Source organism: Zophobas morio, unplaced genomic scaffold (assembly GCF_036711695.1).
Source record: "Zophobas morio isolate AGI-343-1 ecotype UQ-CSIRO unplaced genomic scaffold, CSIRO_AGI_Zmor_V1 ptg000040l, whole genome shotgun sequence".
Classification (NCBI taxonomy): Eukaryota; Metazoa; Arthropoda; class Insecta; order Coleoptera; family Tenebrionidae; genus Zophobas; species Zophobas morio.
Genome location: NW_026972145.1, coordinates 1763501 through 1785143, shown reverse-complemented (window position 1 = coordinate 1785143; position 21643 = coordinate 1763501). Strand labels below are relative to the sequence as shown.

At 40.4% G+C, this 21643-nt stretch overlaps 3 protein-coding genes across 3 annotated transcripts in view; 2 read left to right on the top strand and 1 right to left on the bottom strand.

The window, feature by feature from the left end:
- Vex (vexed) overlaps window positions 1-21643 on the top strand; it is a 235135-nt gene that overhangs the window by 189343 nt on the left and 24149 nt on the right. Inside the window, exon 3 of the mRNA XM_064071361.1 lies at window positions 8296-8419. Within this exon, the coding sequence (XP_063927431.1) occupies window positions 8296-8419 (124 nt within the window). The remainder of the gene's footprint in view (window positions 1-8295; window positions 8420-21643) is intronic.
- LOC135140704 (cathepsin B-like cysteine proteinase 4) lies at window positions 17080-18414 on the bottom strand. The gene is made up of 4 exons (XM_064071357.1): window positions 18019-18414; window positions 17757-17969; window positions 17489-17714; window positions 17080-17444 (listed from the first exon to the last, which is right to left on the bottom strand). Exons 1-4 carry the CDS (start codon window positions 18349-18351, stop codon window positions 17098-17100), a joined length of 1119 nt encoding a protein of 372 aa, XP_063927427.1. The 5' UTR covers window positions 18352-18414; the 3' UTR covers window positions 17080-17097.
- Window positions 18423-19627, top strand: LOC135140708 (cathepsin B-like cysteine proteinase 4). The gene is made up of 3 exons (XM_064071362.1): window positions 18423-18767; window positions 18818-19011; window positions 19058-19627. Exons 2-3 carry the CDS (start codon window positions 18853-18855, stop codon window positions 19298-19300), a joined length of 402 nt encoding a protein of 133 aa, XP_063927432.1. The 5' UTR covers window positions 18423-18767; window positions 18818-18852; the 3' UTR covers window positions 19301-19627.

The window sequence follows — 21643 nt, the reverse complement described above, 5'->3', positions numbered from 1 at the left end:
GTCGCCTTTTCCGTTGAATTTTTTTTTTATCACGTTTGTTTTGTGTTCTTTTTGGACTTCCTTCTTTTGGTCTCATTCCCTTTACGGCGTTTTGGACTTATTGTCCTTTTTTCGTTGTCGTTTTTCTAACATTACCTTTTTGTACTCACTCTTGGTTGCATTTTTGTGCCCTTTTTTGGCCCTTTTTTCGTTTATATTACTTTTTATTTTACATTTTTTAAATATTTTTTTGTAGCCGTTTATTGTAGGGGTTTTTTGGCCTCTTTTTGTCCCTTCTTTCAATCGCATTTTTGTGGCGTTTATTCACTTTTTATATAGCCGTGTTTTTCTTTTGGTCACTTTTTTTAGTCGTTTTTTCACTTTTTTTCCTCGTTTTGTATCCCTTTTTCACATTTTTGTTTTTTTTTGTATTTTTTTCTATTTTTCGTCACTTCTGTTCGGTTTGCCACTTTTTTGCGGTGTTTTTTATCCTCTCTTGTAGCTTTTTTCGCTCACATTTTTTTTATTTTTCGTCGGTTTTTTGTTTTTTTTCTTTTTTTTGACTCACTATTAGTAGTATTTTTTGTGATCTTTTTTGTTTCATTTTTTTTGTAATCGTTTTTTTTGCGGCATTTTTTATAAAAAATGTTGTCACCTTTTTTGTCTTCTTTTTGTTGCCTTTTTTGATCACGCCCCTTTTTTGTAGTTTTCTTCGTTTTTCGTTTTGTCCTTTTTTTCATTTTTTTGTTTCGTTTTCTGTCAGTTTACCTTTTTTTTTGACTCCCTTTTTCACCTTTTTTGTAGTCGCCTTTTTCGTCGCTTTTTTTTGTCACCCTTGTTTTGTGCTCTTTTTGTTCCTTTTTGGACTTCCTTGTTTTGGTCTCGTTTCCTTTACGGCGTTTTGGACTTATTGTCCTTTTTTCGTTGTCGTTTTTCTAAGATTACCTTTTTTTACTCACTCTTGGTCGCATTTTTGTGCCTCTTTTGGTTCTTTTTTCGTTTATATTACTTTTTGTTTTATATTTTTTAAATATTTTTTTGTAGCCGTTTATTGTAGGGTTTTTTTTGGCCTCTTTTTGTCCCTTCTTTTAGTTGCATTTTTGTGGCGTTTATTCACTTTTTATATAGCCGGTTTTTTTTGGTCACTTGTTTTAGTAGTTTTTTCACTTTTTTTTCCTCTTTTCGTCTCCCTTTTTCACATTTTTGTTTTTTTTTTGCCTTTTGTTGAAGATTTTGTCTTTTTTTTCTATTTTTCGTCACTTCCGTTCGGTTTGCCACTTTTTTGCGGCGTTTTTTGCCCCCTTTTGCACCTTTTTTAGGTCACATTTTTTTATTTTTCGTCGCTTTTTTGTTTTGTTTATTTTTTTTTTGTTTCTTTTTTTAGTAATATTTTTTGTGACTTTTTTCATTTTTTGTGTAATCGTATTTTTTGCCGCATTTTTTTGTAAAAATTTTTGTTACCTTTTTTGTCTTCTTTTTGTTGCTTTTTTGACTTTCTCCTTCTGGTCTCATTTCCTTTACGGTGTTTTGGACTTCTTATTTTTGCAAGAATTTGAAAGAATCTTGGATACTCTTGGTAAATTTGAAAAAATTCCGTGTTTTCTTTTAGAGGGAATTTGAAAGAATCTCGAGAATCCCTAGGGTCTTGTTTTTGAAAGAATTTAAAAGAATCTCGGAGACTCCAAAAATCATGTTTTTGAGAGAATTTGAAAGAATCTCGGAGACTCATGGTGTGTTTTGAAAGAATCTCGAGGGCCGCGTGTTTCATATTTTTGAAAGAATTTAAAAGAATTTTGAGTACATCTGCTATATTGTTTTTGAAAGAATTTGAAAAAATCTCGGAGCCTCCAGGAACCATGTTTTTGAGAGAATTTGATAGAATCTTGCAGACTCCATGTTTTTAATAGGATTCAGAAGAATCTCGAGAGTCCCTTCTATCTTGTTTTTGAAAGAATTTGGAAAAATCGCTGTGTCCTCAGAAGTCTTATTTTCGCTAGGAGTTTAAAAAAGCTCGAGGGCCTCTTGTGTCTTATCTTTGAAAGAATTTTAAAAAATTGCGGGTAATCCTGGTGTCTCTTTTTGAGAGAATTTGAAAGAATCTCGAAGATCCCCGGTGTCTTGTGTTTGAAAGAATTTGAAAAAATCTCAAAGACCTCAAGAATGATGTTTTTGACAGAATTCAGAGTCCCTTGTATTTTTTGAAAGAATTTGAAACAACCTCGGAGACTTCAAGAATCATATTTTTGAGAGAATTTGAAAGAATCTTGAGGATCTCTGTGGTGTTGTTTTTTAAAAAATTTGAAAGAATCTCGAGGGTAACGTGTTTCTTATTTTTGAAAAAATTGAAAAGAATCTTGAGTACATTTGGTGTCGTGTTTTTTAAAGAATTTGAAAGAATCTCAAAGACTCCAAGAATTAAGTTTTTGACAGAATTTGAAACAACTTTGGAGGCTCCAAGAACCATGTTTTTCAGAGAATTTGATAGAATCTCGGGGATCTCTGGCGTCTTATTTTGAAAAAGTTTGAAAGAATCTTGAGGTATCATTGGACTGTATTTTGAAAGAATCTTGAGTGCCCCGTGTTTCTTATTTTTGAAAGAATTAAAAAAAATCTTGAGTACATCTGGTGCCTTATTTTTGAAAGAATTGAAAAGAATCTTGAGTACATTTGGTGTTGTGTTTTTTAAAGAATTTGAAAGAATCTCAAAGACTCCAAGAATTATGTTTTTGACAGAATTCAAAGTCCCTTGGATCTTATTTTTGAAAGAATTTGAAACAATCTCACGCTCCCCTGGTGTCATATTTTTGAAAAAAATTTGAAAGGATCTCGAGGGTCCTTCATTTTTGACATAATTTGAAACCATCTCAGAAACTCGAGGAATCATGTTTTTGAGAAAATTTGAAAAAATTTCGGTGGCCTCGGACGTCATATTTTTGACTGAATTTGAAAGAAATTTTAGTACATCTAGTGTCTTGCTTTTGAAAGCATTTGAAAAAATCTTGGAGAATTCAAAAATTATGTTTTTGACAAATTTCAAAAGAATCTTGCGTTCTAATAAAAAAGTGTTTGATACTAGCTTCAATCCCCCCAATTATCCAACTCCGGTCCTGCCCCCATTTACCCCCAATCATCTAAATTCAACCTCTGCACCAAGAAAGTGCATTGACACAACGCCCCCTGCCGGGCCACCACAAAGCAAAAACCATCCAGCCGCCGACCTCCATTGTCGTAATGGACGTGTCACCGACATGTTGTTTACATTGTAAATGGCTTGTCTACTTAGCGCTGCAATTAATCCCAATTATCGTTTATGGTCGATTTACGACCATCAATACAGGGTCGAATTCTTCGGATTTCACAGCGACTTTTACGAACCCAATAAAGCAAATTTGTTTACGCCATCAAATAAATTTCAATCAGGCCACGTATTATTACGCGTATTGATTCTAACGGTCCCCGGCCGCCCAAAATGGACACGAAATGTAAACAAGGGATACATATTTTGAGCAAATGCGCCCCATAAATAAATAAGAGAGGATCCGATTGGAATCCCGACCGGAAACCGACGATTCACGCACTCCGAAATAGAACGTCGGCATTTCCGGAGCTTCCCCACATATTCCAGGCCCCAGAAGACCGCCCGACCGAACCGAAATGTATTGGGTCCGGTAGCTGCAAGCTCTCACGTGACAAAGCTGCAACGTTTGATCCCGCTTTAAAAGATTAAAGCTCGTCTTTCTGAAAGATGACACATAAAGGATAAACCCCTCCGACAACATTCGCCGAGAATTTAAAGTAAACTGTAAACACACTTAAAAGGAACCTCTAAGTAGCTATTAAATATGAAGTTCCTTTGACGACTTTGTTTATCTCGATGAGCGAAATAAGAGACTTTCACTTTGAGCGCTCCAAATTATACATCTGTATGTTAATATAAAGATAAAGGACGCAATTACATAAAAGAATATCGGATTTTGCGCAGCTAGGCGACGCCCCACCGACCTGTCAATCCAAACTTTTCCTCCCCGAATACACCCCGACCGGCGTGCCGAATCTCGCCCCCCTGCGCCCACTTTTTCTCGGTGACCTTGAAACCCGCCGACGCTCGCCATTTCGCCCGCGCGCCTCCCCCGGGGTCGCGGTCCGGCTCAAACGTTTCGGCTCGCCGCCCCCCATCTTCAATCAGAATCGCATCAATATTGCAAAAAAGGCCACCTTTCCCGGCTCGGAATGGCCCCCACAAGCCATATGATTAAAATTAACCGCCGGAACCGAACGCCTGCCCTCGCTGAAAATTTCATTATACGTCTCTGACCCGGTGACGAACGGGCTTCCAGACGAAAAACCAGGTTTGATTTGAAGTTGTGTTTTTGTATGTAAATCCGGGTTTTGCGTGCTGGATGCACGCGGATCCGCGACACGCATTACGCAAATCCGGGAGTTCGCCGGAACGTGTCGGAGTTTTGGTCGGAATTGGCTGCAAAAATCCGGGCTGGACTTGTCGAAAGGTTGGCTCCGGGTAATTAAGTGGTGGCGTTACGGCTGTGATTGGGGCTGCTTTGATCCGATTTTAATTAGCTTATTAGTGAGTGCAATCGAGTTGGGCGGTGATTGTTTCCGGGGTAATTATTGCGGCGGGATTTGCTCTGGAACGGGGATTTCGTTCCGCGGGTGTTTTCTTTAATTGGTTTGTGGGTGTTGAGGATGTTAATGACGAAACAGGTGACTGTTATTTTTCCTGTTACGTAGAATTTCGGGCTCGTATTGTGGTTAAATATTTATGAAGGCTGAAATGAAACGAATTAATGAATAAAGTTTAATATCAAGCATAAACCAATTTCATTTACACGAGGTAGTGGGTCCGGGATGATGAGTGGAAAAGGCGTTACAATTAAACTTTTGGGTGAAGAGGACTGCGAGACAGGGGGAGTACAGGCAGAAATAAAATGACCACCCTTCAGAACCTTTTGTGTTTTTGAAAACTGATGCCGTTTAATATGTAGGCTATCCGTAATGGACCCATAACCGGTTCGTGTTTAATGTAACTGCAACCAGTCCAGCTTTTATCTTCTAGTCATATACATAATATTTATCCACTTGTCTTTTTGTGTATGAAAGCGCATCCATCCGTACATTTCATTGTGTGCACAGTATGACGTAAACCCTCTCTGCAGACTCATAGTTGCCGTTATCGTGAACACATCTCACAGCTACATGATGAATAGAAACGCCACTAAAATCTGGCAGTGTTGGTTTATTCCAAAAGGAACAAGTTGTAATACACCGAATATTGATCCGCCCCTCAACAATACAACTATATCGGATCCAATACAGTGCGAACTTTAAATCTCTCAACAAAATCGCAATATAGTCGCAAATTCCGGCGACATATTACATTCGCCCCCACCACTTCCTAACACCCTCGTACACAAATGGCCCCGCGAGGGGAGGCTGTCCATAAATCTCCCGCAGATAATTTACGAGAACCTGAGGGTGCGAAGCAGACGCAACGTCCGGTTAATAAGGCTCCGTTGAACTTAATGAAACTTTTCCAATATGAGGGTGAGCTCAGATTTCGAGATCAAACATAAGCTGGGCGAACGGCGCCGCCTGAATATAAAGAAGCTGTCGATGAAACCGTTCCACATAAATTCGCACCGGTCGCTAATAATCTCCCTCTCCAAATCGAGATTTACAGCCGACAGTCGGAACAACGCGCACTTTCGATTTTAATTAAAACATCGAACGCGAAAAATCGAAAGGCAACATTCTTCCGGCTAAAATATTCCATTTGTACGCAAATATCCTTTAAACTTCCGCCGGGTTTAAACTTCCATTCCGTGTTTGAGTTTTGCGCAATTTTAATTGTGATCGAGCAAGCGCCAGCGAAACACCTCCCCGTGGGGCTTTGTCATCCGACATTAAGAACGCCCCGCCTACGATGTTTGAATTTATTGTGACTGCGGAGGTAAGTTTTGGATTTAGAGCTGGAGCATTAATAAAACGATTGTGGGGAGCCGAATACGACGAGACTGCGAGCGGCCGACCTCATTGAAGATAGACGCCGTTCTCACGAAGCGTTTAAACCTAACGCGGCTGTCGTAGCCCCCACACTAACCGAGAAATCAGCGTTCGAAGTTTTCAAGGTCACCGAGAAAAAATCGCCGCAGAGTCACCAAATTTGGCACACACGTTACTGAAGCCGTCAGGAACAAAAGTTTAGCGTGGTTTTTGCGTACGACCCCGCTGGAGAAAGTTACGGGCGGAAGAAGAGTTTATACGCGGCGCGTGAGGTCTTTGACGTCCGGATTGACAAATCAAATAAAACAACGCGGTGATTCCCCGCAGAAGTGAATAATTGAATCTTTCGGACAACGGGTCCGGATAAATAAAAGTTGGTCGAGTTGGTGACAGCTATCACCGTCGGGAGCGGCTGCGGCGAAACACTAAAACATCTCGAAACTCAGGCCGAGAGGTCCGTAAATTGGCTAACAAGTTTACCTATAAATCTTTCTTTTTTTGTTGTGTCAAACTGCTCTTGCTCGTGAGACCTGTCCTTATCGCTTGGGATTTTTTCTAACGAAGGAACGGCGAACGTCTTATTGTCCGCAAATATGACGGTTTTATCGCGCGCAGGCAGCCGCCGCCGGGACATCCCGATATCTTAAGTAACCCTCGTTTAATGGAATTTGGACGGTACAAGAGAAGAGCGATCGCGGGGGCGACTGTAATGGCTCTTAATTAGCATTCGGGAAAAAGTCGGCTGCGGTGGCTCCCCCCCCCATTACTCAGAGCAAGCAAAGCAATATAAATTGGTCTTTGTCGGGCTCGACTTACAAGTCCGCACTCTTGTAGCTATCCGTCTTCACAATTCACCGCCTCCCCAGATTGATTAGGTGAGTGACTAGTTTAAGGATAAGCCGTACAAGGGAACGTGCTTGTGTGTTTCGTGTGTCTTGTTCGGCGCGATTTATTCGATAGCTGATGAATTATTCAAACGAGTTAAAACACAGGGCGTTAAATGTTCGTATATGCAAGGGATCTGTTAATTATTTAGGCCGGTTTGCAGAAAGGGTGTCGTAATAATACTGTTACGGTCACGTTATTTCGGGTTTAGGTGTCTGCACGAACGTCCGAATCGGGCTAGCCTAAATGAAACGCATAAATTTCTTCTACGACTAAATAGAAATCCGCGGGGAATAGAAATCGTCCTAACGAGTTTTCAAGGTCGTACGTGTGCCGAGTCAAATATACATGTTCGCGTATCGTCACATTGAATAGAATTCGCCTTAAAGACGGCGTCCGCATAAGAATCAGCCCCAATTTCGGCGAGGTCGTCGTTTTTATTTCATGCCGACCACCTTCCGCCTGTTTAAAGAGTGAGAGTTCCGGCGTTGTTTCGCCCTAAATTTCACTTTCGGCTTCGATTTGGTTGGCTTAGCGCGACCATTCGGGACAACATCGTTTAAAACTTTTATTCCTATCCAAGATCACAATCCCATTTCCATATTTATGCAGATCCTCGCCGCTCCCTCCGCTTTTTAACAGATTCTCCCATTCAGGCTCCAACTTCGTTAAGACGGGAAATGGAAAAATCTGCGAACGGAAGAGTCCCCCGGCTGTAGTTTTTATTTACGTCAATAACGGATCGAAATGTCCGATTCAATTTCGGCAGTGGCGCAGGCGGCGTCATCGCGCCCCGTTTTTATTTAATGCGTCCCCGCCCGCTTTGACTGTGTTTAATTAATAAAAACAAAGGGCCCAGTGGAGCGCGAACTGATAAATTGGGACGGAAACGGAGCGGGAGCGGCCTTTGATGCGACGTAAGGGTGCAAAGATGACAGCTTCATGTTCTCGATTGATTCGCGTTCGATAATTAATTAATTTAGTGGAGCGGTTTCGCAGTGAAAACACGCCGGCTCGATTTAACGACCAAAGCCAACTAATCAAGAGTCGATCTTTTGCCGCAGACCCTTTATCCGCCATCTTGCTTAAGTGGACACTCGTCCGGCGATAAAAGCCATAAAGTTCCGGACATCGCGGTCCGGAAGTTGGCGCAACTAAAGCTCCGGATAAAAACAAATAAATCAGATTCCGGAGGGTCCGGTACATGCCATAAATCAGGGGCGGCGCGATCGAAAGCACCTGTAGGCGTCTCGCTCCGCGCACCTCGCGCCCAAAAATGCCCATTTACACACGATACATCAAGATTAGTGTCCGCTTGGTGCGTTCATTCATCAAGATACCGCCGCCTGGCCATTTTTCGACTCCATATTTATGTTTCCTTATGTCGCACTTACGGACATATTTTTCCAGAGATCGCCATGTTGCTGCCCGGATCGCTGTCCCACAGTAGAACGGCGAACGCGACGAGCGACATACGCAAGAACTTGCGGCTGAGGGACCCCGAGGCCTACCCCCAATACGATCCCCAGAAGACGTAAGTACCCATAAACGCACCCTTAGTCCATATATAACACTTTACGTAAGCAACATCAAGTCGGCCATTCCCTCGTGATATTACGCATTCATTCCCACGGTTTTCCCCGGGAAAACATAAAATACATTCGCTTTATATTGTGACGTTTCACGCTTATAAACTGCTGAATTATTTTTAAAACGTCGCCGGAATAAAGCTAAACAACCGACCATCGATCAATTAATTTAGACCGCGATAATCTATCATAGAGATTAAATTGTACACGTGTACAGATTAGGAAGTGATTTATAGCCCCGCCGCTCGAAAAAACCGATAGAAACCGCGAAATATGACGGCTACTCCCGGCAAGATTTCTTCCCCGACTTCCCCACGCGATTGAAGATAATACGCCTTGAAACGAAACGTCTGACCTCAACCGCACTCTCCTAGCTCCACGATTAAAGAAATTACGAGCTCGGGAAGTTTTCAAGGTCACCGAAAAAATTTAATCGCAGCGACGCGAAATTTTGCACGTGCTTTCTCACCGCCACCCTGGATAAAAGTTTACTGTAGTTTTCGTTTCGCATGTATAGCGCACCTGCAGTAGTGCCTCGAACGGAAATTAGGGATTTAGATGCTTCTCGGTAAAGCTTTAGAGTGTCCGTTTAATTGAAGATTGCACTTGTCGCTCTGAAACATTTAAACTTGATCCCGTGCTCGTCGCACTCTCAATAACGTAATACGGAGCTCCCGAAGTTTTCAAGGTCGTTTGAAAAAAATCGCCGTAGCGCGTTGAAATTTGGTGTGCGCGTTTTTCAGGTTGTTTGTGACAAAAGTTTAGTATTAATTTCGGCGTGTGGTCGTTGGGAGGTGAAAAATGGGTCGATTCCAGGGAATGAGGCGTTTTCGGATCGACTTAACCCGTCGATTCCCGTGCGAACCGCCCAGAGGGCCGTATATAACTCCGGAAACAAGTCGGCGCGCAACAATCCTTTAATTATTCCAGCTCTCGTATCCGTCTGTTTATCTGTATGGTGTAATTCGATTAGACGGGGGCCGGTATTCCTGCAGGACACGTTTTCGGACTATCATTCTCGCGGGAGGGGGCGGCATACGTGCCGGTGCGCGATTGCGCCAATTACCGCCTGCTTTGATTTAGTGATATGGAAAAAAGATGCGCCGGGGATTTTCGAGCTAAGTAGGTTCGTCGGTGCTTTCGTCGTTCCGAGATGGCGTGGAGCGATGTTAGTTTGTTTTCTGCGAGATTGGGTCGCGAACGCGGAGAGATATTAGGCGAAAAAGTGGGCGCGATGTTCGACGACGTCTGGGGGTTATTGGCGGCGCAATTTCGATGGGGGCGGCGGATTTACGACGTACCCAGGCGTGTTTTCGTGTTCTTTCGTTTGAGTTTGGAAGATCGAGCCTTGTTCTGGACTGATAACCCCGTAATTTACATTTCGCGCGTTGACGAGCGCGTTTAAAAATGCAAATCTCGTCAACGCTGCGGAGCGAGAAAAAAGAACAACAATTAGCAGTAGCACTCCGTTGATTGTGAAAAAGGACGATTTTTTCGCCCCAACACAACATGGAGGACAATTAAGAGCGACTTTGAAGCGTGAAATAATTATACGGTTTTTTATTTTCATCATCTGTTCCCTCGTCGTAATTAAATATTTGCATAAGCCATGGCTCGAGAGCGAATTGTTTTTTTTTCCGCGATCCTGCATCGGGATAATTAGATCGGCCCGAACCGAATCGAATTAAGGCGACAGGTCCGGCCAAGGCCGCAGGTGGGGCTCCCGCGGGGCCGGCGCCGGATAAAGGCGCGCTCTCTCTGAGCGATTACACCTCGGGGATCCACGAACAGAGAGTTTCGGGAAGATAGGAAGCGGCCCAAACCTGCCGTAATAAAGTTGGGACGTTTTTCGGCTGGAGCTTTTGACGAGGCGGCCGAAGGGACCGCGATTCTAAATTCCAGGAGATGACATCCTAATCTCGAGTGCTCCTCTAATCTCTTTACAATTTCCATCAAACGCTCGTCGGTCCAACTCCGAACTCACAATGGCGTCTTACTTTCCGCCATAATTAAATCCCCACACACGGCGCTCCATTGTTGTCACCCCGCGACGTTTCGTCATATTAATCATCCCTCGTGCGACTTAATAACGCCGCCGGAGCGTCTAATTCACATCGCGTAAGCGACGACCGGCCGCGGTCATTTTAATTAATTCACGCTGTATACACAATGAGGGGCGGGAGGGACGAGGGGAGGGGTTAATGCGGCCACAACGCCGCTGTGTTTTCATTAGCGGCCGTGTATCACGGCGTAATTATTTTACTCGTTACCTTCCGCTAAAGGCCCAGAGGTGACGCCGAAATCTATCCAGGGGTAGACGGCATAGGGGCGGCAGTGCGTGCAAAGGGGGACGCTAACTTACTACTATTGTTCACGCCGTGTCCGACTCCAATCCCGTCAGCGCAAGAGGCGCAATCCGAGCGCCAATTTTCAAGTCGAAAATCCGTCGGGTTTCGGGTCACCTAAACCCCACAAGGGCGGGGATTTCAGCCAAAAGGTAAAACCAGACCTGGGGTACCCGTGAATACCACTCCGACTCCAGTGTCACGCCCGCCGTGCTTATGCCGTCTGAAAAACCCAATGAATCGTTTGGCGCATATTTTGCGACGTCGCCGAAATATCGCCGCCGCCCCTTTGACGGATGGCGGCGTACGTAGGCATTGGTGGTGTTCCGGAAAATTTATCGCTTTCCGTTAAGCCGACCGTGCACGTATCTGGAGCCGACTCTCCGTACTAATAACGTTATTAATTACACTTTCATGTATTCGAAAACGTTTGACGTCGACTTGGAAACTATGACGCTTGGCTGGGCCCGAAACAAACATGAAGGGTTAATGGGGCCGTTAATGACGTCACGCCCGCCGCAAATACCGCCCGCTTTTTTGGGGGCGAAGAAAGCGCCGGTCCGTCTCGGAAAATCCCAAACTAAACAAGAGTGTCGAAGTGAAAAGTTACCGGAATTGTTTTCTTGCGTTGAATAGAGTGAAGTAATTTCGCCTTCGCCCCGGTTACTAGAAACGGTAGCACAACCTTCTAGCAAATTGAATTTTGAACTCAATCATCAGAAGATCGAATCAAACGTGACGAGGTGCTTTTGAATACAGAGTGCATGAAGGGGCGATAGATAAAACTTATAACGGGGAAAAGGGAACAAGTAAAAAGTGGAATATGGCTTGAGACGACGCGATAGACGCGAAGCTTTATTATAATGGTTAATTTATGAAGTTTCGGAACACTTTTTTTACAATTAAAACTTTCTTGGCAAATATTTTTACTTTTCGACCCTTTGAAGCTGCGTAATAGGTTTTAAATTGAGTGCGGTGTTTATTAAAACGGAACTTTATTCATATGGCTGCCCTGTAGCTTTTTAATAATAATAATAATGATGATTATGATAATAAGTTTTCTTGTATAAGAAACAAGTTTGCATTTAGAGATATTCAACATCAATTTATTTCGAATCGTCGCCTGAGAACTTGTTTGATCCACAGACCGGAGTGCACTCAAGCCAATGTCGACCCTAAACCTAATTCCCGGTATTTGGAAGCTCTAGACATTTCGGAAATCCTAAACATTGTGAAGATTCTGAAAATTCGATATATTCTAGAAATTTTAGATATTCTGGAGATTCTACAGATTCTCAACTTTCTGAATATTTCGAGAAGCCAAAAATTCTGCCGACTATAAAGATTTCGAAGGTTTCCAAAGATTCCAGAGAAATTTCAACGATTTCGGATGGTCCGAGACGCTAGATAATCATGAGATTCTGTAGATTCTGAATATTTCAAATATCATGAAGACACTTTCAAGACTGCCACAATTTTGAAGATTATGAATATTCTACTGATTTTAAAGATCCCAAATGTTCCGGGAATTTGACTAATTTTAAAAAGATTCGAATATTCTGAGACACTAGAAATTTCGAAAAATTTCAAAGATCCAAAGGTTCCAGAAATTTCAAAGAAGATTCCGGATAATACCGAATATTCGGAAGAATTTGAATATTTCAAAGACTGAAAATTTCGAAAACTAATAAGGTTATAAAATTTTGAAAATTATAAAGATTCCAAAGATTTTACAAAGATTCCAGAAAGTTCAAAGATTTCGGCTATTCCAAGGCTATAGATTCCAGACATTCTGAAGATTTGAATACTTCGAAGCCTGAAGATGCCAAAAATTCTGAAGATTGAAGATTCCCAAGATTTTATATATTCCAAAGATCGAAAAATCGAAAAGTCAAAAATGGGATAATTTATAAATCGAAAAAAAATACAGAACAACTGAAAATTCGAGAAATTTTGAGGATTATTGGGTTTGGAGGATTTGAGGCTTATGGTGTTATGAGGATTTAAGTCAAAAAATCGCAAAATCTAGAAGTCGAAATACCAAAACTGAAAGAAATATCCAAAAATTGAGAAATTAAAAAAAGGGAAACTGAGACATCGAAAAACTAAAAAACCAAAGTCGAAAAATCGTAAGCTTAAAAAATCTAAAAACTGAAAAATCAAAAACTTGAAAAATCGAAAAATTGAAGAAGTGAAAGATCGAAACTTTGGGAAGTCGAGAAATGGGAAAACTGAAAATTTAGAACCGTCAAATTTTGAAAAATTCAAACATGTAAAGTTGAAAAATAGATAAATCGAATAAAAATAGTTAAAATATATAATGGTAAATATGAGATTAGAATTATGTTTTAAATATTGTGTTGTTGAAAATAGGTAGGTACACATTAAGAAAAAGAAGAAGCCAATAATTAAGCCCCACCCACCCGCCCGTATCTCACTTGTGACGAATTTTTCATTCGTTGTCAGACAGAGGGGCGGAGTTTAATTGCAAAATCCATATTTTTCTACAAATATTTACCATTTTAAACTTATTTTAATTGTCCTCGTCTTCTTCTCTTCAATTGGGGTAGTACTTTTTTTATTTAAAATTTAATCACCCAAATGGAGGCGGGTGGGTGGGCGGGGTTTATTATTGAAGAGTGGGGGTAGTAAGTAACTAGCCTGAAAAAAAAGCGCCAATCGTAACTTTCTTTGTTGTACTATTTGTTGTAAGATTTATTTCTTATTTCAGAAGAAAAAAAAATGGGAGAACGGGTGGGTGGGCGGGGCTAAGTTTAACTATTCCTAGAGAGTCTTTTATAGCCAAGCATTAGGCCCGCCCACCCACCCCTCTTCATTCCGGTGACCACTCTTAATACTGTTAATTATTGACAATATAATTTTAAAAATACATAAGAAAGGACTTTACAGAATAAGTACTTACAAAAATTTTAAAAGTGGGACCGATTTTTCAATTTGGACGCCTGAAAGTTTTTTCCAAAAAAAGGGTAATGGTCTTCTCTCCGCTCCCCGTCTCAGGACGAATAAAAATATAAATCACAATTGAGAAGGGGCGGGTGGGTGGGGTCTGGTCTAACGAATTTTTCATTCGTTGTCAGACAGAGGGGCGGAGTTTAATTGCAAAATCCATATTTTTCTACAAACATCTACCATTTTAAACATATCATAATTATCCTCGTCTTCTTCTCTTCAATTGGGGTAGTACTTTTTTATTTAAAATTTAATCACCCAAATGGAGGCGGGTGGGTGGGCGGGGTTTATTATTGAAGAGTGGGGGGTAATAAGTAACTAGGCTGAAAAAAAAGCGCCAATCGTAACTTTTTTTGTTATTCTATTTGTTATAAGATTTATTCCTTATTTCAGAAGAAGAAAAAATTAGAGAACCGGTGGGTGGGCGGCTTTAACTTTTTCTTAGAGAGTCAGCATTAGGCCCGCCCACCCACCCCCTCTTCATTCTGTTGACTACTCTTGGTATTGTTCAATCCTATCTTAGAAAAAATTAGACAACGGGCGGGTGGGCGGAGCTAAATATAAATTTTTCCTACAGAATCTTTTATAAGCTAGCGATAGCCCCGCCCTCCCTCCCCCTCGTCATTCCAGTGATTACTCTTAATATTGTTCAGTTATATCTTAGCAAGTTTTAGGCCCGCCCACCCACCCTTATTTTCTTAGAGGATATGTCATCTGCCAAAGTCGATCTTATCTTAATAAATAATAAACCCGCCCACCCGCCCTCTATTTTCTTAGAGGCTATGTCATTTACCAAAATCAATCTTATTTCAGCAGATACTAGCCCCGATTTTAACGATTTTATCTCTTTTCACCTGAGATCTACTTTCATTTAGACTAGACAAAATGGGTCACTGAAATGGAGCCAGGGTGGGTGGGCGGGGTGAATTATACCACTTGTTTCTTTTATTTTATACAGCCCCTGTGAGATTACAAAATTTACTATTATAAACATGTTTTAAGTTTCCTTTGTTTCTTCTCTTCAGTTGGGATAGTACTTTTTTATATAAAATTAATAACCGAAATGGAGTCGGGTGGGTGGGCGGGGTTTGTTATATGTTCTTCTGCAGAGCTGTAATTAGCTGATCGAAAATAGGCTGTAAAAAAGCGCCAATCGGAACTTTTTTGTTGTACTATTTGTAGTAATATTCATTTCTTATTTCAGAATAAAAAGAAAGAGAGAACGGGTGGGTGGGCGGGGTTTAAGTATAACTTTTTCCTAGAGAGTCTTTCATAGGCAAGCATTGGGCCCTCCCACCCACCCCCTCTTCATTCTAGTGACCACTCTTAGTATTGTTCAATCCTATCTTGGAAAAAATTACACAGCGGGTGGGTGGGCGGGGCTAAATTTAACTTTTTCCTATAGAATCTTTTATAAGCAAGCAAGAGCCCCGCCCGCCCACCGCCTCTTCATTCCAGTGATTACTCTTAATATTGTTCAGTTTTACCTTAGCAAGCTTTAGCTCCGCCCACCCACCCTTATTTTCTTAGAGGATATGTCGTTTGCCAAAGTCGATCTTATCTTAATAAATAATAAACCCGCCCACCCGCCCTCTATTTTCTTGGAGGCTATGTTATTTACCAAAATAGATCTTATTTCAGCAGACACCAGCCCCGATTTTAACGATTTTATCTCTCTTCAACTGAGATCTACTTTCATTCGGACTAGACAAAAGGAGTCACTGAAATGGAGCCAGGGTGGGTGGGCGTTTTGAATTATACCACGTGTTTCTTTTATTTTATACAGCCCCTGTGAGATTACAAAATTTACTATTATAAACATGTTTTAAGTTTCCTTTGTTTCTCCTCTTCAATCGAGGTAGTACTTTTTTTTATATAAAATTAATAACCGAAATGGAGTCGGGTGGGTGGGCGGGGTTTTTTATGTTCTACTGCAGAGCTGTAGTTAGCTGATCGAAAATAGGCTGTAAAAAAGCGCCAATCGTAACTTTATGTTGTACTATTTGTTATAATATGTATGTATTCCGGGTGGGTGGGTGGGGCTAAGCATAACTTTTTCCTAGAGAGTTTTTCATATTCAAGCATTAGGCCCGCCCACCCACCCCCTCTTCATTCTATTGACTACTCTTAGTATTGTTCAATCCTATCTTTGAAAAAATTAGACAACGGGTGGGTGGGCGGGGCTAAATTTAATTTTTTTTACAGAATCTTTTATAAGCTAGCAATAGCCCCGCCCACCCACCCCATTCTTCATTCCAGTGATTACTCTTAATATTGTTCAGTTTTATCTTAGGAAATTTTAGCCCCGCCCACCCACCCTTTTTTTCTTCGAGAATATATCATTTGCCAAAGTTGATGTTATCTTAATAAATACTAGACCCGCCCACCCGCCCTCTATTTTCTTAGAGGCTATGTTATTTACCAAAATCAATATTTTCTCAGCAGATACCAGCTCTGATTTTAACGATTTTATCACTCTTCAACTGAGATCTACTTTCATTCGGACTGGACAAAATGAGTCACTGAAATGGAGTCAGGGTGGGTGGGCGAGGTGAATTATACCACGTGTTTCTTTTATTTAATACAGCCCCTGAGAGGTTACAAAATTTACTATTATAAACATGTTTTAAGTTTCCTTTGTTTCTTAAAGGTTTATTAAATGTTCTTCCGCTGAGCTGTAATTAGCTGATCGAAAATAGGCTGTAAAAAAGCTCCAATCGTAACTTTTTGTTGTACTATTTGTTATAATATATAATATGGGGCTAAGTATAACTTTTTGCTAGAGAGTTTTTCATAATAAGACTACTCTTACTATTGTTCAGTCCTATCTTAGAAAAAATACTAGCCCCGCCCGCCCGCTCACTAGATTCTTAGAGGGCCTCATTGCCAAAATCAGTCTTACCTCTTGGCAGCTACTAGAAGCAGCCTCTTTTCTTAGATGGCATCTCATTTGCCAAAATCACTCTTATCTTAACAGGTACTAGCCCCGCCCACCCACCCTCTTGTTTCTTAGAGGCTATGTCATTTGCCAAAATTAGTCTCATCTTAGCAAGTACCTTTATTTTCTTAAAGAGTATATAATTTGCCAAGATCAAAGAAAAAACTGATTTTGGCAAATTATATTCCCTTTAAGAAAACAGAGGGCGGGTGGGCGGGCTATTGCTTGTTAAGTTAAGATTGATTTTGGCAGACGACATATCCTCTAAGAAAAAAATGGGTGGGTGGGCGGGGCTAAGTTTAACTTTCTCCTAGAGAGTCTTTTATCGGCAAGCAGCCTCACAATAGCTTGATATTAAAGAAAATATTTATTAAAATATCAATCGATAAAAGTTAAAGTAAAACAAAATACAAAGGAGAAGACACGCTCTATCCCACAGCAACTTCTTTCCTCCAGCGTAATAAAACTTCTCGGCATCGGGATTAGAAATGACGAATTCTTGCAAATCGAGCGGGGTCATTCTGCACGCTCTGACTTCGTTCTGCAGGAAGCGAAAGTCGACATCTTTCCAAACTTTAAAAAATCCAGAATCTCCCCATTTCGGGCCCCAACAGTTAGCCACCAACCAGTATTCCAATTCATCGTCTCGCAGGCCCCAACCCACGATTTTGAACGCCTGGTATCCTAAGCTCTCCCCACACGTAGGGTGGTAAAGACCTACAAACAATGCATTCAGTTTTAAGCAAAACCTAGCAAAACACCTTTCTTGTAGAATGCCAGATCTTCGTTAATTTCCATAAGCCCCATCACAGGTCCATGATCCATAATTTCTTTCTGAATTTGGTCTTGGGATTCATCCAGCAAGTAAATCAGTTCTGGGAAATATGTGTCGTTGGTGTAGGTTTTGTCGTACTTGCGGTTTGTACATGACTTGGTGCAGGGAGAAGCGTCTCCACGGAAGTGAGCCTCGGAGTAAGGTTGGCACCCCTTGAAACAAAGTCAAAAATTTTGGAAATTTAATGTAAGTACCTCTCCGGAATCTAACTCGCCTCCGGTTACGGCTCCGTACTCTTGTATGTGGTGCCAAGCCAAGTACGGGAAGCCGCCATCGCACGGACGGTCCATGGTGAGCATGCATTCGTTACAGCAGTCGAGGATACTTTCCGCGGAAATGTGGACCTTGGTTTCTCCTTCGCTGCCAATGCAGATTCTGTCGGAGAACACCGAAGCTGTAATCGCCGCCTTAAAAACGAACAAAGTGATTTTTGATGGGTGGTTTTGTGGTTGGTACCCAGCTGCCGGCGCAGTTCCCTTGGTCTCTTATGTGATTAATGATGTCCTTGCACTGGGGCCACTTCTCTCGAGAGTCGAAGGATTCCGGCAGATTGGTGAGGAAAGCAGTCTTGTGGTACAACATACTGATGTTGTCTTTTCTGTAGGAAGTTTCACGGTTTAGCTTCACTGTTTTTTGCTTCTCGAACGTTAGATTGACATTCGGATTTTTTTCAAAGGTCCATTCCATTGTTGTGTGCTTGAGACAGTGAACGATTTCGTCTTCGGTCATGAAAGTTGTTTTAGAAAGAATGCTCAGGATGTGTGGTAGAAGAATTAGTAGGAATTTCATTGCGTCAACTTCACGGTTTTTTAAGTGTCAGGGTTGATCGTCAATTTTCCAAACAAAAATTAATAAATCAACTCTTTCCAATGTGTCACAAACGTCTTGTGTCTCTTTTCGTTTTATTTTCTCTCACACATCGAAGCAATAGTCAGCACACTAGTGAAGAGATCATCGCCTATGTCAATTCGCACGCCTCCACATGGACTGTTGGAATAAATCCGGACAACCCGGCTTTGGATTCTCTTCGATTCCTAGACCCAAATATCTCCCTCTTGTACACGAAAGACGAAATGAAAATCATGTCCCACAGACAAGAGTACGTTTCCCGTCTTCCAGAGGAGTTCAACGCTCTGGATAAGTGGCCCATGTGCCGAAACGTTATAGCACGAGTCAGAAACCAAGGGAAATGTCAAAGTTGTTGGGTACGTCAAAGACAACTAAACCGTCCAAAATCTTACTTGGTCCAATCCAGGCAGTGCAAACTGCTTCTGTTTTTTCTGACAGAATATGCATCGGAAGCCTCGGAAGGCTCCAATTCCATGCCTCCGCAGAAGATGTAGTTTTTCTGTAGACGATACTTCGTGTGCTCCTGGATACATCGGCAGGGCTTGGAAACACCTGACAGACAACGAGGTCGTCTCAGGAGGGGAATTCGAATCACTTGAAGTACAAATTTTTGACTGAGCGATAACAAAACTAAGTCGTTTTTTAGGGCTGTAAACCCTACTCGGGTGAGCTTTTTCACTGTATGAAAGACTTGCCTTGTCGAAATTGGTGTTCTAACTCGTGCTACCAAAGAGACTACGATACAGATTTACAGAAAATACATCACGTGTACTTGGTATCACCCAACGAAACGCAAATCCAAGACGAGATTTACTACAACGGCCCCGTTGTAACTTATCTAGATCTTTATGAAGATCTTAAAGAGTACAGAGAAGGTGCAAACTACTAAATAGACTACAGATTTCTCTAAAGTGGTTGTCGGTGTGTATCAACACTTGTACGGGGACTATATTGGAGGACATTTCATCAAAATTGTGGGTTGAGGGATGGAAACGCAGACCAAGTACTGGCTGGCTGCCAATTCGTGGGGACCAAGTTGGGGGAAACTGAACGGATTTTTCAAAATCTTGAGGGGGGAAAATCACTGTAGAACAGAGGAAGAAGTCAGAGCCGGAAAAACCACGCAGATTACTTTTCGGGAGTACTTACTTACTAATCCCGAGTTTGTAGGAAGTATCAGCTCAAACTTGAAACATTGGAACGGGTTGGCTTTGGTTTCGTGGACGTTTTTTTACACACTGATGCAAATTTTATACCACTTTTAATACAAACTAATAAATTTCAATACACTTTTAGTTGAGCTTTAAAACGTCAAAGCACTCTACTGTCTCAATATTGACTTACAAAATCAGAAGCATCCATTTTTTAACATGGCGGAATGGCTACTTTTAAAACTGTGATTGTTAAGAACTCGCTTAGAACGTCCTTGTTTTGATTATTTTCTTCTTTTTTCTTACGAAATTATGTAAAATTTCTTCAGAGTAGCTAAGAATGAATGAATAGAAGAACCGATTCAGACAAAAATTGATTTCAATGTATATGTCGAGGTGAGTCATTACGTTTTAAAGTTATTGTAAGCCTGGTAATTGTTAATCCCCCCAAAATTGATGACGTCATCTCAAAATTTTTCCGAATAAATTCTACCCAAAATGTGATGATTTTTTACTTGTGATTTATCACTGCATTCATACCGTCTAGATTTGCTTATACAGGTGACTCAAAAAATTAATGAATGAGTCAATTTATTTTATTGATTAAATCAGGAATGGCTCACTCCATTTTCACAGAAAATTTTGGGAATACAACACTGTTATTTTTCAATTTCCATGTGAGACTAAATAAAATAAGTCAATGAAATGGGGAAAGGAGGTGGGCGGGGCTATTGCTAGTTTATACAAGATTCCGTAGGAAAAAGTTAAATTTAGCCCCGCCCACCCACCCGTTCTCTCATTTTTGTTTCTTCTGAAATAAGAAATAAATCTTATACAAATAGTACAACAAAAAAGTTACGATTGACACGATATTTCGAGAAGCCAAAAATTCTGCCGACTATAAAGATTTCGAAAGTTTCCAAAGATTCCAGAGAAATCTCAACGATTCCGGATGGTCAGAGACTCTAGATAATCATGAGATTCTATAGATTCTGAATATTTCAAATGTCATGAAGACACTTTCAAGACTGCCACAATTTTGAAGATTATGAATATTCTACTGATTTTAAAGATCCCAAATGTTCCGGGAGTTTAACAAATTTTAAAAAGATTCGAATATGCTGGGACAATAGAAATTTCAAAAATTGAAGATTCCAAAAATTATAAACACGGAAGTTTTGGCTGAATGTTATAAAGATTCAAAAAATTTCAAAGATCCAAAGGTTCCAGAAATTTCAAAGAAGATTCCGGATAATACCGAATATTCGGACGAATTTGAATATTTCAAAGACTGAAAATTTCGAAAACTAATAAGGTTATAAAATTTTGAAAATAATAAAGATTCCAAAGATTTTACAAAGATTCCAGAAAGTTCAAAGATTTCGGCTATTCCAAGACTATAGATTCCAGAGATTCTGAAGATTTGAATATTTCGAAGCCTGAAGATGCCAAAAATTATGAAGATTGAAGATTCCCAAGATTTTATATATTCCAAAGATCGAAATATCGAAAAGATAAAAATGGGAAAATTTATAAATCGAAAGATTGAACAGTCAAAACATCCAAACATCCGAATCTCGATAAATCGAAATCTCAAAAAATTGAAAAATCGAACATTTAAAAATTCGGAGAATATAAAAATTAAAATACAGAAGAACTGAAAATTCGAGAAATTTTGAGAATTACGGTCTTATGAGGACTTAAATCAAAAAATCGCAAAATCTAGATGTCGAAATACCAAACCTGAAAGAAATATCGAAAAAATTGAGAAATTAAAAAAAGGGGGAAATTGAGACATCGAAAAACTAAAAAACCAAAGTCGAAAAATCGTAAGCTTAAAAAATCTAAAAATTGAAAAATCAAAAACCTGAAAAATGGAAAAATTGAAGGAGTGAAAAATCGAAACTTTGGGAAGTCGAGAAATTGGAAAATAAAAAAAAGATTACTTTAGAAATGGGAAAACTAAAAATTTAGAACCGTCAAAATTTGAAAAATTCAGACATGTAAAGTTGAAAAATAGATAAATCGAATAAAAATAGTTGAAATATCCAATGGTAAATATGAGATTAGAATTATGTTTT